The 12,475-nt window shown below is 34.1% G+C and overlaps 1 protein-coding gene across 1 annotated transcript in view; it reads left to right on the plus strand.

Moving 5' to 3' along the window:
- Positions 1-12,475, plus strand: part of Cpd (carboxypeptidase D) — a 90,124-nt gene that overhangs the window by 4,766 nt on the left and 72,883 nt on the right. The window contains exon 2 of the mRNA XM_005327869.4: positions 2,361-2,608. Within this exon, the coding sequence (XP_005327926.2) occupies positions 2,361-2,608 (248 nt within the window). The remainder of the gene's footprint in view (positions 1-2,360; positions 2,609-12,475) is intronic.

A 12,475-nucleotide genomic window follows, 5' to 3' on the forward strand; every position in this document is an offset into this window, starting at 1 on the left:
ACAATGCTAGATATCTCCAAAGAAATTAACTATTGTTGAACAGGAGCTATAAAGTACTCATTGTTGTAGATGTTCATGTGCATTATATTCCTTAGTCTTCATAACAACTTTGGGAAGCAGGTAGCACTAATTACCATTTTACAGATGAGAGGGAATCTAAGGTTTATTGAATTTGGGGGCAGAAACTTCTGATTGTGTTAGTCTTGAGCCACAGATCTGTGAGACTGAACATTTTTACCATATTTGCTTGACTCCAAAGCTTGTGCTATTACCACTATACCAAATGACATTCTCTGGTGTCTGGAAGAGTGCTAATTATATTAGTCTTAAACTCTTCTCTTTTTATAGTCTGTTCTAGTGTTTAATCAGCATTATTGGCTGTATTTTTTTCTTCTGTCATGAATAGATTCTTTTTATTATTTGATCTCTTCTGGGATGATGCTGATCATGCTTAAAATAACCTTTGAAATTAGACAAATGATTTAATTTTTTCAAGCATATAGAGAGAAATGTTATATGTTTGTGTGTGTGTGTATATATATATGTGTATATATATATATATATATAGAGAGAGAGAGATAGATAGATAGAGAGAGAGAGAGAGAGAGAGAAAATATATATATTTCAACCCTCTGTAGAATTTCTGTAGGTCAATTAATTTCAACCACAGAAAAGGCAGAATAAGAAAATCCAATTTAGAGTACAATGAGAAAAGTATTTAATATTTACTTGTAATGGTTTGAACAGTTACATAAGGAAAAGACTCATAAATAGAATGTACACATTTTTTTTTTTTTTTACCTGTGGTTTTCACCAGGAAAGAAGTTTTTCAGTGTTCCTATATCTGTAAATTTGATCAGATTAGCTAGGCGCAGTGGTACACACCTGTAATCCTAGTGCTCTGGAGGCTGAAGCATGAGGATCAAATGTTGGAAGCCAGCCTCGGCAACTTAGTGAGGCTGTAAACAACAGGGTCTTAAAATATAAAATAATAAGGGTGGGGATGTGGCTCAGTGGTTAAATGCCCCTGGGTTCAATCCCTGGCACCCCACCCCCCAAAATATTTTGGGGCCAGATTATAAATTGATTCACTTAAAAGCAGAAAATGCGGGGCTGTAGATATAGCTCAGTAGTAGTACACTTGGCTAGCATGTATAAGGTCTTGGGTTTAATCTCTAACAAAACACATACATATGCACACAGAAACATTAAGAAAAACTTTGGTGGCGGTTTTGCTGTTGTTTTTTTGTTTTCTCCTGAGGATTGAACCAAGTGTTATTTAATCACTGAGCCAGATCCTCAGTCCTTTTAAAATTTATAAATTTGAGATAGGGTCTTTCTGAGGCTGACCTTGAACTTGTGATCCTCCTGCCTTATATCTTGAGTAGATAGGATTGCAGGCATGTGTCATCATACCTGGCAAGAAAAAGGGTTTTGTTTTTTGTTTTATTTAATCAGCCTTATCTCCAGGTTAATTCTAAAAATGTCCCCATCTCTTGGTGCAATGGAGGATTAGTCTTTGAAAGGCTGTATTATTTTTCTCTGAAAACATCTCGCTATATATCTGGTTGTTTTTTGTTTTTCCTGAAACTTCTCAACTGTGACTTCTTTCTTGAAAAATGTGAATTTAGTCTAGGTATTTTGTAAAACTGGAGCAAAACAAAACTCATCCTGTTTTAAACTAGACTCCCTATCCTTAAAACTTTGTGGACAGTAAATATACAAAGCATAACCTAACTCATGTATTCAACAAGTATTATTTATACAGCCACATTTTTCTATGAAATTAACACATTATGAAATGTAAATATGAGGTTAAACTATATGAAATTGTCATTTTTTATAGGTTTTAAAAAAGGTTGAATATTGGAAAAGTCACATAGTTCAGCCCATTACATGAATTTAGAATTCCTTAAATAAGACATTTCCTGAAACATTAATTAATGCTGTGTTATTCAACTACTTTTTCAATGATAGAAAATTCTTCAAAGTTACTTGTGGTTAACCTGAAACTGTTTGAAATTTTAAGTTGATGATACTTTCTTTCCATTTTCCTTTTTTTTTTTTTTTTTTTTTGTTGCTGTTAGTAGTGGTTCCCTTATAACAGCTGATAGAGCTCTCTTCTGGTCTCCAAGAGAGATATTTCAATTTGTTTATGGGTCTGGGGGATATAGCTCAGTGTTAGTGTTTGCTTAGTATGCAGGATGCCCTGGGTTTAATCCCCAGCAACACACAAACACACACAAAGATGAGTTCATTTATGAATGATATTGTGGAACTTTTAAATGCATTGTGTTTTCTATGTCTTTTATTCATTTATTTTTTTTTTAGTGATACATGATTTGGTTGTGTTTTCAAAGGTTTGTGCTTTCTGGAAATCTTCATGGTGGCTCAGTGGTAGCAAGCTATCCTTTTGATGATTCTCCAGAGCATAAAGCAACTGGAATCTATAGCAAAACCTCAGATGATGAAGTCTTTAAATACCTGGCAAAAGCTTATGCTTCAAATCACCCCATAATGAAAACTGGTGAGCCTCATTGTCCAGGAGATGAAGATGAGACTTTCAAAGATGGAATCACAAATGGTGCACATTGGTATGATGTGGAAGGTATGCAAAACACAGAATTTGCTGTATTTCCCCCTGCTTATTTAGCTTTCTTTAGTGTAGTTAAGAAAGGAAACTTTGTGGAATTCTAATTTTTTAAAATTTTATTTCTTTTTATATTGATAATTTCAAACCCATAATAAAATTGAAAGACTACCTATAGAAGTCTTTAAATATGAGCACCTATATATCCTTTATTTAAATTCACCCACTGTTATCTTTTCTGCTATATGCTTTGCCTCCTCACCTCTACACACATCCACACCCTCCCCTCTACATACACATATAATCTTTTGCCAATCCATCCAAAAATAGGTTGTAGTTTTCATGACACTTTGCCTGTAAGGTCCATTGCATGTTTCTCAAGTACAGTCCTCTACAGAATTATATACCATTACCATAACTAATAATTCAGTACTACCATCCTACATGCTTTCCATAATTCAAATTTTACTTATTATCCCCAAAATATCCTTTGTAGCTCCTTTTTTTCCAGATCTAGGATCCAGTCAAGGTTCAGGAATTGGCATTTGTTTGTTGTGAAGAGTCCAGACCAGTTGTCCTATGGAACATTGCCGATTCTGGATTTGCATTTTTTTTCATGTTAAAATTCAGGCCCAATTTTCTAGCACAATCATTATATAGACCGTATCACATCATATCAGGAGACACATAAAAGCAGCTAAAAGTGACTATGTTGGACAGCTTAATTAGTATGATAACCATTAATGAGATCTTTCCGTTTTATATAAAGACACATTTTCCTTGTCTATTTTAAGCTGTAGGGTGGTCATGGAATTATTCTATTTGTTTATTTTTTCTTTAATTATGATAAAATTTGCCCTTTTATCCCTTTTCTTTTCTTTTTTTTTTTTTTTTTTGCTACTGGGGATTGAACCCGGGGTGTTTTACCCTTGAGCTACATTCTCAGCCTTTTTTATTTTTTATTTTGAGTCAGGGTCTTACTGAGTTGCTGAGGGCCTCAGTAAATTGCTGATGCTGGTCTCAAACTTGGAATTCTCTTGCCTCAGCCTCCCAAGTGGCTGGAATTACAGTTGTGAGCCACCGTGCCTGGCTTAGCCATTTTAAAATGTAGAATTAATGGTATTAATTGTATTCACTTCTATTTTCCATCATCACAATCTATCTCCAAGCTTTTTTATTATGTTAAACAGAAACTCTGAAATTGTTAAATAATAATTCCCATTCCCTTCAACCCTGTAGCCATTGATAACCTCTAATTTATTGTTTATCTCTGTGAACTTGCCTATTCTAGATATTTCACATAACTGGAATCTTACAATATTTGTTTGTTTGTTTCTACCTAGTTTATTTCACTTAGCATAGTATTCTTAGGTTCATCTATTTTGTAACATGTTTCAGCACTTTATTCTTTTTTATGGTTTGTATTCCTTGAATGTATAAAACACATTTTGTTCATCTGTTGATTGGCACTGGGTTGTTTATACCTTGCTGGCGGTGAATAATGCAATAATGAACATTGTTGTACAAGTATCCAAGTCCTCAGCTTGTCTTCAATTATTTTGGGTACGTAGCTAGAAGTGGAATTGCTAGATCATATAGTAATTCTATGTTTAGCTTTAAAGAAACTGCCAAACTTTACCATACTGGCTATACTATTTATATGTATTCCTACCAGCAACATGCAAAGGTTTCAATTATCATGGAATGCTATTTTAAAAGAATTGTTAAAGTGAGCTTGAATTGTTTACCTGTTCTTTTAAATGTCATGAGAATGATTATTGCTCTTTTAAAAATTTGGCAGACTTTGAAGAATAACTTTGTTTTTGTGCACAAACTTAGATTTTTAAGAATAGGCAAGAAGGAATAAGTCAACCCATGGAAATGTCATCAGTATAAATATTTTCTCTTAGAATCTGCTCATGGTGAAATGCCTTTGGGCTTTCTTATCTTTTTATTGATGGTCACATTATAAAGTGTCTTATGATATGTCTCTTAATTTATCTTTATTTAACTCTTTTAAATTGCTTTCTGACTTTTTATGTCAAGCCACAGACACCCAAAATGAGTCCTAAATTTAGAGACTTAGTACCTCTGTAGAGTTTTCTGATCCCCCTATAGTTTGTATCTGTGTTTCTATAATAAGCATCTATAGATGTTTGAAATATTTAGAAGCCAAACAGTTAGAGGTGATTTTGAAAACCATCTATTAAAAAGAAAGCTCTTTTTTTTAATAGATAAGGGACATATTTCAATGTGTAATCCTTACATGTCAATCTTTAGTAGGTACATTTAATAAAATCTAATTTTGTGAACTGGTGATTTAGTGAGTTAGATTAATTTGGGATGATGTTACTTAAAATAATGGATTGAAGAATAATTTACTTGCCCTTTTTGGAAAAAGTTCTAAAAGGTTAGAAAGCAATTCCTAATTGACAATTGAAGAATGTAAGTCTATGTTATACTATTTCAAAAACAAATATCCTGCCTTCACCGAACTGTGATATTAAGATCAGAGATTATTTAGTTATTTAGTTACTAGATTTTTCTAACAACTGAAGAAGTTAAGTTTTGTTACTGCTATTGTTATTGTTTTTATGCTTCAACATTTCTCTTTAGCTGAATGGTCAGACATGTTTTATGTTATTTCTACAATAGCTGCTCTTTCTACCTTAGCAAATTTCAAGCAGATTCTTCTTGAAGGAGGAGGCTGTGATGATTTCAGTCATTTCAACAGGGCAAATTCATTTTGTTTATCTTATGCAAGACTGCAGTGAGTAAGATGCTGTGAAACCTTGTGACTTGGCATATATTCAAACCCTGATGTCCTGGAGTGATTTTACTGATACTCTGTGTGATGTATTTAGGAATTATAGCTCAAAGAAGTATATGTAGGCCTTTAAAGCTGAAAGGAAATATATTGATCTAGTCCAATCCTTTTGCTTTATAGAAATTCAAGACCTGAGAGGGAATGACTTATGCAATGTAATTTTTTTTATTTAGCAAACATTTACTGCAAACATTCCTGCCACATTACCTGCCACAATCCATATGCTGTACTAGGATGATGGGGACATAGTGGAGCAAACCAGAAATAGTTCCTGCCTGTGAGAATCAGATAGTGTATTACTTGGGTGGAACGTAGGGTGATTGGCCTCTACTACTTTACCTTCATTGCCAGGGTTGACTCAGCATATCTAGCTGCCTATGTAGGAGGTCCCTGCTTTTTTCAACATGCCTTTCAAACCTTCAAGATTCATGTAGGGAATTCTTATCCTTAGAAGGCCTGTGAATAGTACTGCTTACCTGCTAAAGCCTCATTACTCTGAGAGCCTTAAAAAGGACTTGTTCATGGAGGAGGGCACCTTCTTTTTTTTTTAATTTTTTTTCTTAAAGCACAGTGTGTTAAGTTGAATGTCTTTTGCCTACCTTTTTTTTCCCTGTGGTACTGGAAGTTGAATCCACTCTCTTCTACTGAACCGTATCCCCAGTTCTTTCTTTCTTTCTTTTTTATTTTTAATTTTGAGACAAGGTCTCACTAAGTGACCAAGGCTGGCCTTGAACCTGAGATCCTTCTATACCTCAGTTTCCTGAGTTGCTAGAATTACAGAGGTGTAATTGCATCACACCCAGCTCAGAGTTTTATTTTCAGTAATGATCTATAGCATGAAATAACTTTAGTTTTTTGTGTACATTTCATATATGTGTGTACATAAAACAATTCTATGAAATAATACTTTTCAAATATATTTTTAAAGATGTTTTTGGTTTGTAGATAGACACAATACCTTTATTTATGTATTTACTTATTTTTATGCGGTGCTGAGGATCAAACCCAGAAGATCGAACCCAGTGCCTCATACATGTTAAGCAAGTGCTCTACCATTGATTCACAACCACAACATTATAAATATATTTCACTATTATTTCTTCTATCCTATCCTATTCTGTTTGTTTGTTTTGGCACTAGGGATTGAATCCAAAGGCACTTATCTCTGAGCCATATCTCCAATCCTTTTTATTTTTTATTTAGACACAGGGTCTCACTAAGTTGCTTAGGGCCTTGCTAAATTGCTGAGGCTAGCCTCAAATTTGTAATCCTTCTATCTCAGCCTCCTGAGTGGCTGGGATTACAGGCATGTGCTACCATTCCTGGCCCATTTCATTTTAAAAAAATTATTTTTTAGCTGTAGTTGGACACGATATCTTTATTTTATTTATTTATTTTTATGTGGTTCTGAGGATGGAACCCAGGGCCTCACACATGCTAGGCGAGTGCTCTATCGCTGAGCCACAATCCCAGCACCCCCATTTCATTTTTTTTAAGAGAGAGAGAGAGAGAGAGAGAGAATTTTTTAATATTTATTTTTTAGTTTTTGTCAGATACAACATCTTTGTATGTGGTGCTGAGGATTGAACCCAGGCCGCATGCATGCCAGGCAAGCGCGCTACCACTTGAGCCACATCTCCAGCCCCACCCCCATTTAATTTTAAAAAAATATATATTTTAGTTGTAGATGGACATGATACCTTTAATTATTTATTTTTAATGTGGTGCTAAGGATCGAACCCAGTGTCTCACCCATGCTAGATGAGTGCTCTACCACTAAGCCACAATCCTAGCCCCCCCATTTCATTTTTTAAAAAATATTTTTTAGTTGTAGATGGACACAATACCTTTAGTTATTTATCTTTATGTGTTGCTAATGATTGAACCCAGTGTCTCACCCGTGCTAGGTGAGTGCTCTACCAAGCCACAACCCCAGCCCCTTCATTTCATTTTTTAAAAAGTAACTTACCAGTTGTCACAAGTCAATTATATATTTTACTAATGGGTTATGACCTACAGTTTGGAAAAAAAACCCTGTTTTTCATCATCATATGGTAGAATTGATTTATTTATAAATTCTAAGTAGGAACAAAACACCTTGCACATTGCATTTCATTACTTATTACTTGGGGGTTTTCTTTTGCCCTGACTTGTTTGTATGTCTCAGTCATTTCCAGTGCAGACTGAGCCTGGTTTCCCTCCCTATAATTTGAATAAGTATTGAGATAGGAAATTAGAAATATAATTGTCAGCTTTCCCTGTTGCTCATGTGTGTATTCATACTATGATTAGATAGGATAGCTGCCATAATGCCTTATATTTGTGTTTTGGTTTGTTTATTTATTTAATTTTAAGCCACTTCTGACTTGGGGACTAAAGTTTTTCAAACTGGTAATTGTGATTTTTCTTTTTTTCTCTTCCGGAAGAAGAAAATATTCTGTGAATGAATCAAACTTTTCCCTCTCCTTTTATACTCTGGGCAGAGTTATAAACTGTGACTACATAGCATATGATGTGCCTAGTTCATTTTTTGTGTGTGTGAATATGAATACCTTTGATCATGTGGGCAACCATTCTTTCTCTACAGTGGAGGTCAGACTGAGCAGCATGAATGTACTCTAAATATTGAGATACACTTGACTGGGAGTAGGTGGCTGCTGGAAAGGAAAGAACATGGGGAAAATAATTACCAGTTTTCAATAGCATAACAAGTAGATCTGTCCAAGAATGGACCAAAAAAACTTATCTAGAGGAGTGTTTTCTGTGTCATTGAATAGGGCATTATATGTTAACCCATATGACACCAGAAAATTGGAATCTAAAACAAAGGAAAAATCCAAAGAACAAACCCCAGAGTACCTTATATTAATAAGTAGATAAATTCATAAGTATAGTAGGGAATTTAAGTTGTACTTTTCTCAGTAACTGTTAGATCATAAAGACATACATGAATAAGACCACAGTGGAGGCGCTGGGTGTGTGACACATGCCTGCAATCTCAGTGGCATGGGAGACTGAGACAGGAGAGTATGAAGTTCAAGATCAGTCTCAGCAACCTAGCCAGGCCCTAAGCAACTTAGCGAGACACTGCCTCAAAAATAAATAAATAAATAAAAGTGTCTAGGGATGTGGCTTATTGGCTAAGCACCCTTGGGCTCAATCCCTTGTACCAAACCAAACAAAACAAATCAAACAAAAAACCCAGTGAATTTGAAAAACCATAATAAACCACATAAATAAACCAATTTGACCTAATGAACATATATAGAAAGAATCTAATTTTCCTGCAGTCTCTTTACTAATGTCAGGTATAGATGACTAAGTAATTTACTAGTTGTCATGTTTATGGAAGATGTGTCTGGTTGTATTGAGTGCTTGTGTTATTTTGTTTTTTAAAATTATGTATTAAAAGCAAAACAACAAACATAAAAACTTAAAGGGTTCTTATATCTTTGTTGGTTTTACATTTTGATAGGATCAAGTCTAAACTTGAATAGATTCTGATCAACCTATATTTCTAGTCTCATCTTCTACCTCTCTGCACTGCTGAACTACTTTCCCTTCCTCAAAAGTGAACCTTCACACATTAGGCTATTCTGTCTAGAATGGTTTCCTTCAGTTTACCTGTAAATCCTCTGAAACCTCCCTTGTAATAAGTGTCACTCTCCTGCCCAACCTAGAGTTCTTTTTTTGTTGTTGTTATCTCAGCAATATAATGCTTATCCAACTTATGTTAATAGTTTCTTTGTGTCTCATGTGTGAATTCTTTGATAATAAGGACAAGGTGGTGCTATTCATTTTTGGAGTTATCTTTGTGTAAAATGGAAGGGACAGTCCTAGAGGAAGGGAGACTAGGGAGGTTTTTACTGTTATTTGGATTGAGGCCTCTTTAGGAGAGGGATGCATGGGAATGAAGAAGGAATATGTTTGAGAAGAATTGCATAATTGACCTCTGATTAAATGGTAATACAGAGTGTCAAGGAGAGAAAGGACCCAAAGAAATGACTTTGAGGATTTTGAATCTGAATAAATGAGAATGATGATAGAAAAAGTTATTTAAAGGATTGTCTCTTTCTCCTTCTCTCTGTCTCTGACTTTCTGAGAAGAGTTGAAACTACCCAAAAGGCAGTTAGGAAATAGATTCTGAGATTTAGGAGTTTGTTTTGTTTTGCTATTGGGGATTGAGCTGAGGAGCACTCTGTAACTGAGTTGCATCCCAAGCCCTTTTTATTTTTTTGTTTTGAGATAAGGTTTTACTAAATTGCTTAGGGCCACATTAAATTGCTGAGGCTAGCCTTGAATTTGAAATCCTCCTTTTAAGCCTCCTGAGTTGCTAGGATTATAGGTATGGGCCACCACGTCTGGTAGATTAAAGAGTTTTGAGACATTTGGAAAGCATATATCAGAATACAGGATTTTGAAAAATGATTTGATATTGTTTCCTGGCATAATTGCTTGGAGGCAGAAATTCAACTAATACATATGTATAAATGAACAGATGGGTGCTTTTTCACCTCCAAAGTGAATTTTAGGATGTACCAGGATGCTTTCTTTAAGGAATGCTGACAATTCATATACTAATTATCAGCCTGTTCATGTGTGAGTATAACTGATAATCAAATGTACAGTGCTTTTGGTCTTAGCTGATCTTGTACATTGAAAAGTTGATTGGATCTCTTCTTACTATTTTGTTCTCTTTTAAAGGAGAGTTTCCTAATCTAAAAGGAAGGCAAAAAAGGTAAACCATAATTCAATAGAATATTTGCTTCTACTTGAGTCATGAGTTTGCTTTAGTAAACTGAAGTATAACCTAATATAAAATCTGACCTTTAGGAGCATTGCACTAGTGTACTTTGTAATGTGATAATAAGACCATGTGAAGATTGAGAGCCAAATACTGCTATTTAGGGTTTGGCCCTTAAATCTTTACAACTGTGTCTATAAATTGGATGTACTCTTCCCCCCATTTTTCTCTTTAACTCAGGTGATAGAGAATGGGAGAATATTTTTAAAAAGAGGGAAATGCAGTTCAAAGATCTCTGAGAGATGGTGTTGACCAAGTTGGAACTAAAAACAGAGGCAGGACTGTTTAGCTCTGTAGAATCATATCACTAGCAAATATATATCTAGTGGGAGTGGTGAAGGAAATAGATTTTCAGAAGATTAGTTGCTCAGAATGTAAAGACCAAGTTTAGGTTTATTTGGTCAACCTAAATTTAAAGATTAGGGATTTGGGGAATTTTTAAAGGACAACCTTTGTTTTCCATTCATTTGGCTCAGATTTTTTCATTTAAAATTTTTTATGAGCATCATGCCATCAACTTGTGAGAACTCTTAGGGAGTGCAAAATTATCACTTAATAACTCACCTATTTTCTGTAAAAATATTAGAAGCAGTCAGAATTAATTATGAGAATTTCTCACTATCCTTTGAACTAATAAATAGTCTTTCCTTATCTGCAGTTTTACTTTCTAAGGTTTCAGTTAAAACTACTGAAGTCTCCCTTTATCTATAGGGTTTATGTTTCAAAAATCCCAGTTTTCAACCATGGCCTGAAAATTTAAGTGAAAAATTCCAGACACAAACAGCTCATAGGCTTCGAATTGTTCTGAGTAGCATGATGAAATTTCTAGTATCCTGTTGTCTTACTGAAACATGAATCTTCTCTTTGTCCACCATATTCATGCTGTATATGTCACTTGCCCTTTAGTTTCTTATATATCAGATGACTGTTGAGATATGGCAGTGCTTGACTTCTGGTTACCCTTACATAGTAGCCTAATGCTGTATCACACTATGACATGAAGAAAGAGGGTGGGGAGTACATTACTATATTTTGAAATAGAGACCAAATTCATATAACTTACAATATGCTGTTACAATTATTCTATTTTATTACTAGTTATTGTTGATCACTTACTGTGTCTAGTTTAGAAATTAAACTTTATCATAGGTACATATGTACAGGAATAAACATAGTATATATAGAGTTTGGTCCTATCTTTGGTTTAAGGCATTCATTGGGGTTCTTAAAACATCCCACATGGATACAAGGGGTCTACTATAGTTTTTTTTTTCCTACTATAGCTCTAAATTTAAATATAAACTGGAAATTGTCTCTATATTCCTGTATTCTAAAATTATTTTCCTATTTTTAAAAATTGTAGTTTCCTGTAAAAGGTAATAAATTTCCTAAATAATATAGTTTAATATTTAATATTTGGCCCTATGTGTTTTATGTCTAACAATGAAACATTGACTATTTTTTTTTCCATTGGCTTTATGCTTGAGGCAGAAGAGCAAATTGTTTGTTTGGGAGAAGGAGACTAGTTAGTTTGGATAGCTTTAAGGCTGTTCATTTCCAGATCTTCAGTTTCTGTTTTTAATCTTTCCTAACTTTGGTCTGCCTGGGAGATTCTGTCTCATATCCTTTTCTCCTACTTGACTGAAAACTGGCATATTTTTCTATCATCTGAATCACATTGTGTTACATTGCCTTGGAGTTTTCATACTTTTGGGGCAGCATGACAGAAGGAATAATTTGGTGATTTTTAAAATAGTATCATAAAAGTATCATTCCAGAGTTTTTTATTAAAAGATATTTTCATCTGGGTGCTTCAAAGTACAGGATAACGAAACATTACACCTGTGTTGTGAATGAATTTTGGCTTTGCTTGTTCATTTTCAGCTTCTTTGCTTACCAAGGGAGGCCTGATTTTGCTCATTTGTTTTGAGAATGTGTTTAAACACAAATGAAAAAAATTGATGATGCATATATAAAATATATTTTTAGTAATTATTTCTTGTTATGCTTATTATTTATAAAAATTATAATAAAACCATGCCTTTTTGATAAATTATGTGCCAGTGGTTATTATAATAATACAATCTGGAAGACAGAAATGTAATACTAGGTCATTATGATCATTGGAGATAAGAAAAATATAAATGTACATACATAATTATTATAGATTGGAACATTTGTAGGATGGCTAAAGCATGCAGGTATATCACATTCAAATTAAAATCTGCTGGAGGAAGTGACATGGGAAAAATTC

The sequence above is a fragment of the Ictidomys tridecemlineatus genome, chromosome 3, assembly GCF_052094955.1.
Source record: "Ictidomys tridecemlineatus isolate mIctTri1 chromosome 3, mIctTri1.hap1, whole genome shotgun sequence".
Lineage (NCBI taxonomy): Eukaryota > Metazoa > Chordata > Mammalia > Rodentia > Sciuridae > Ictidomys > Ictidomys tridecemlineatus.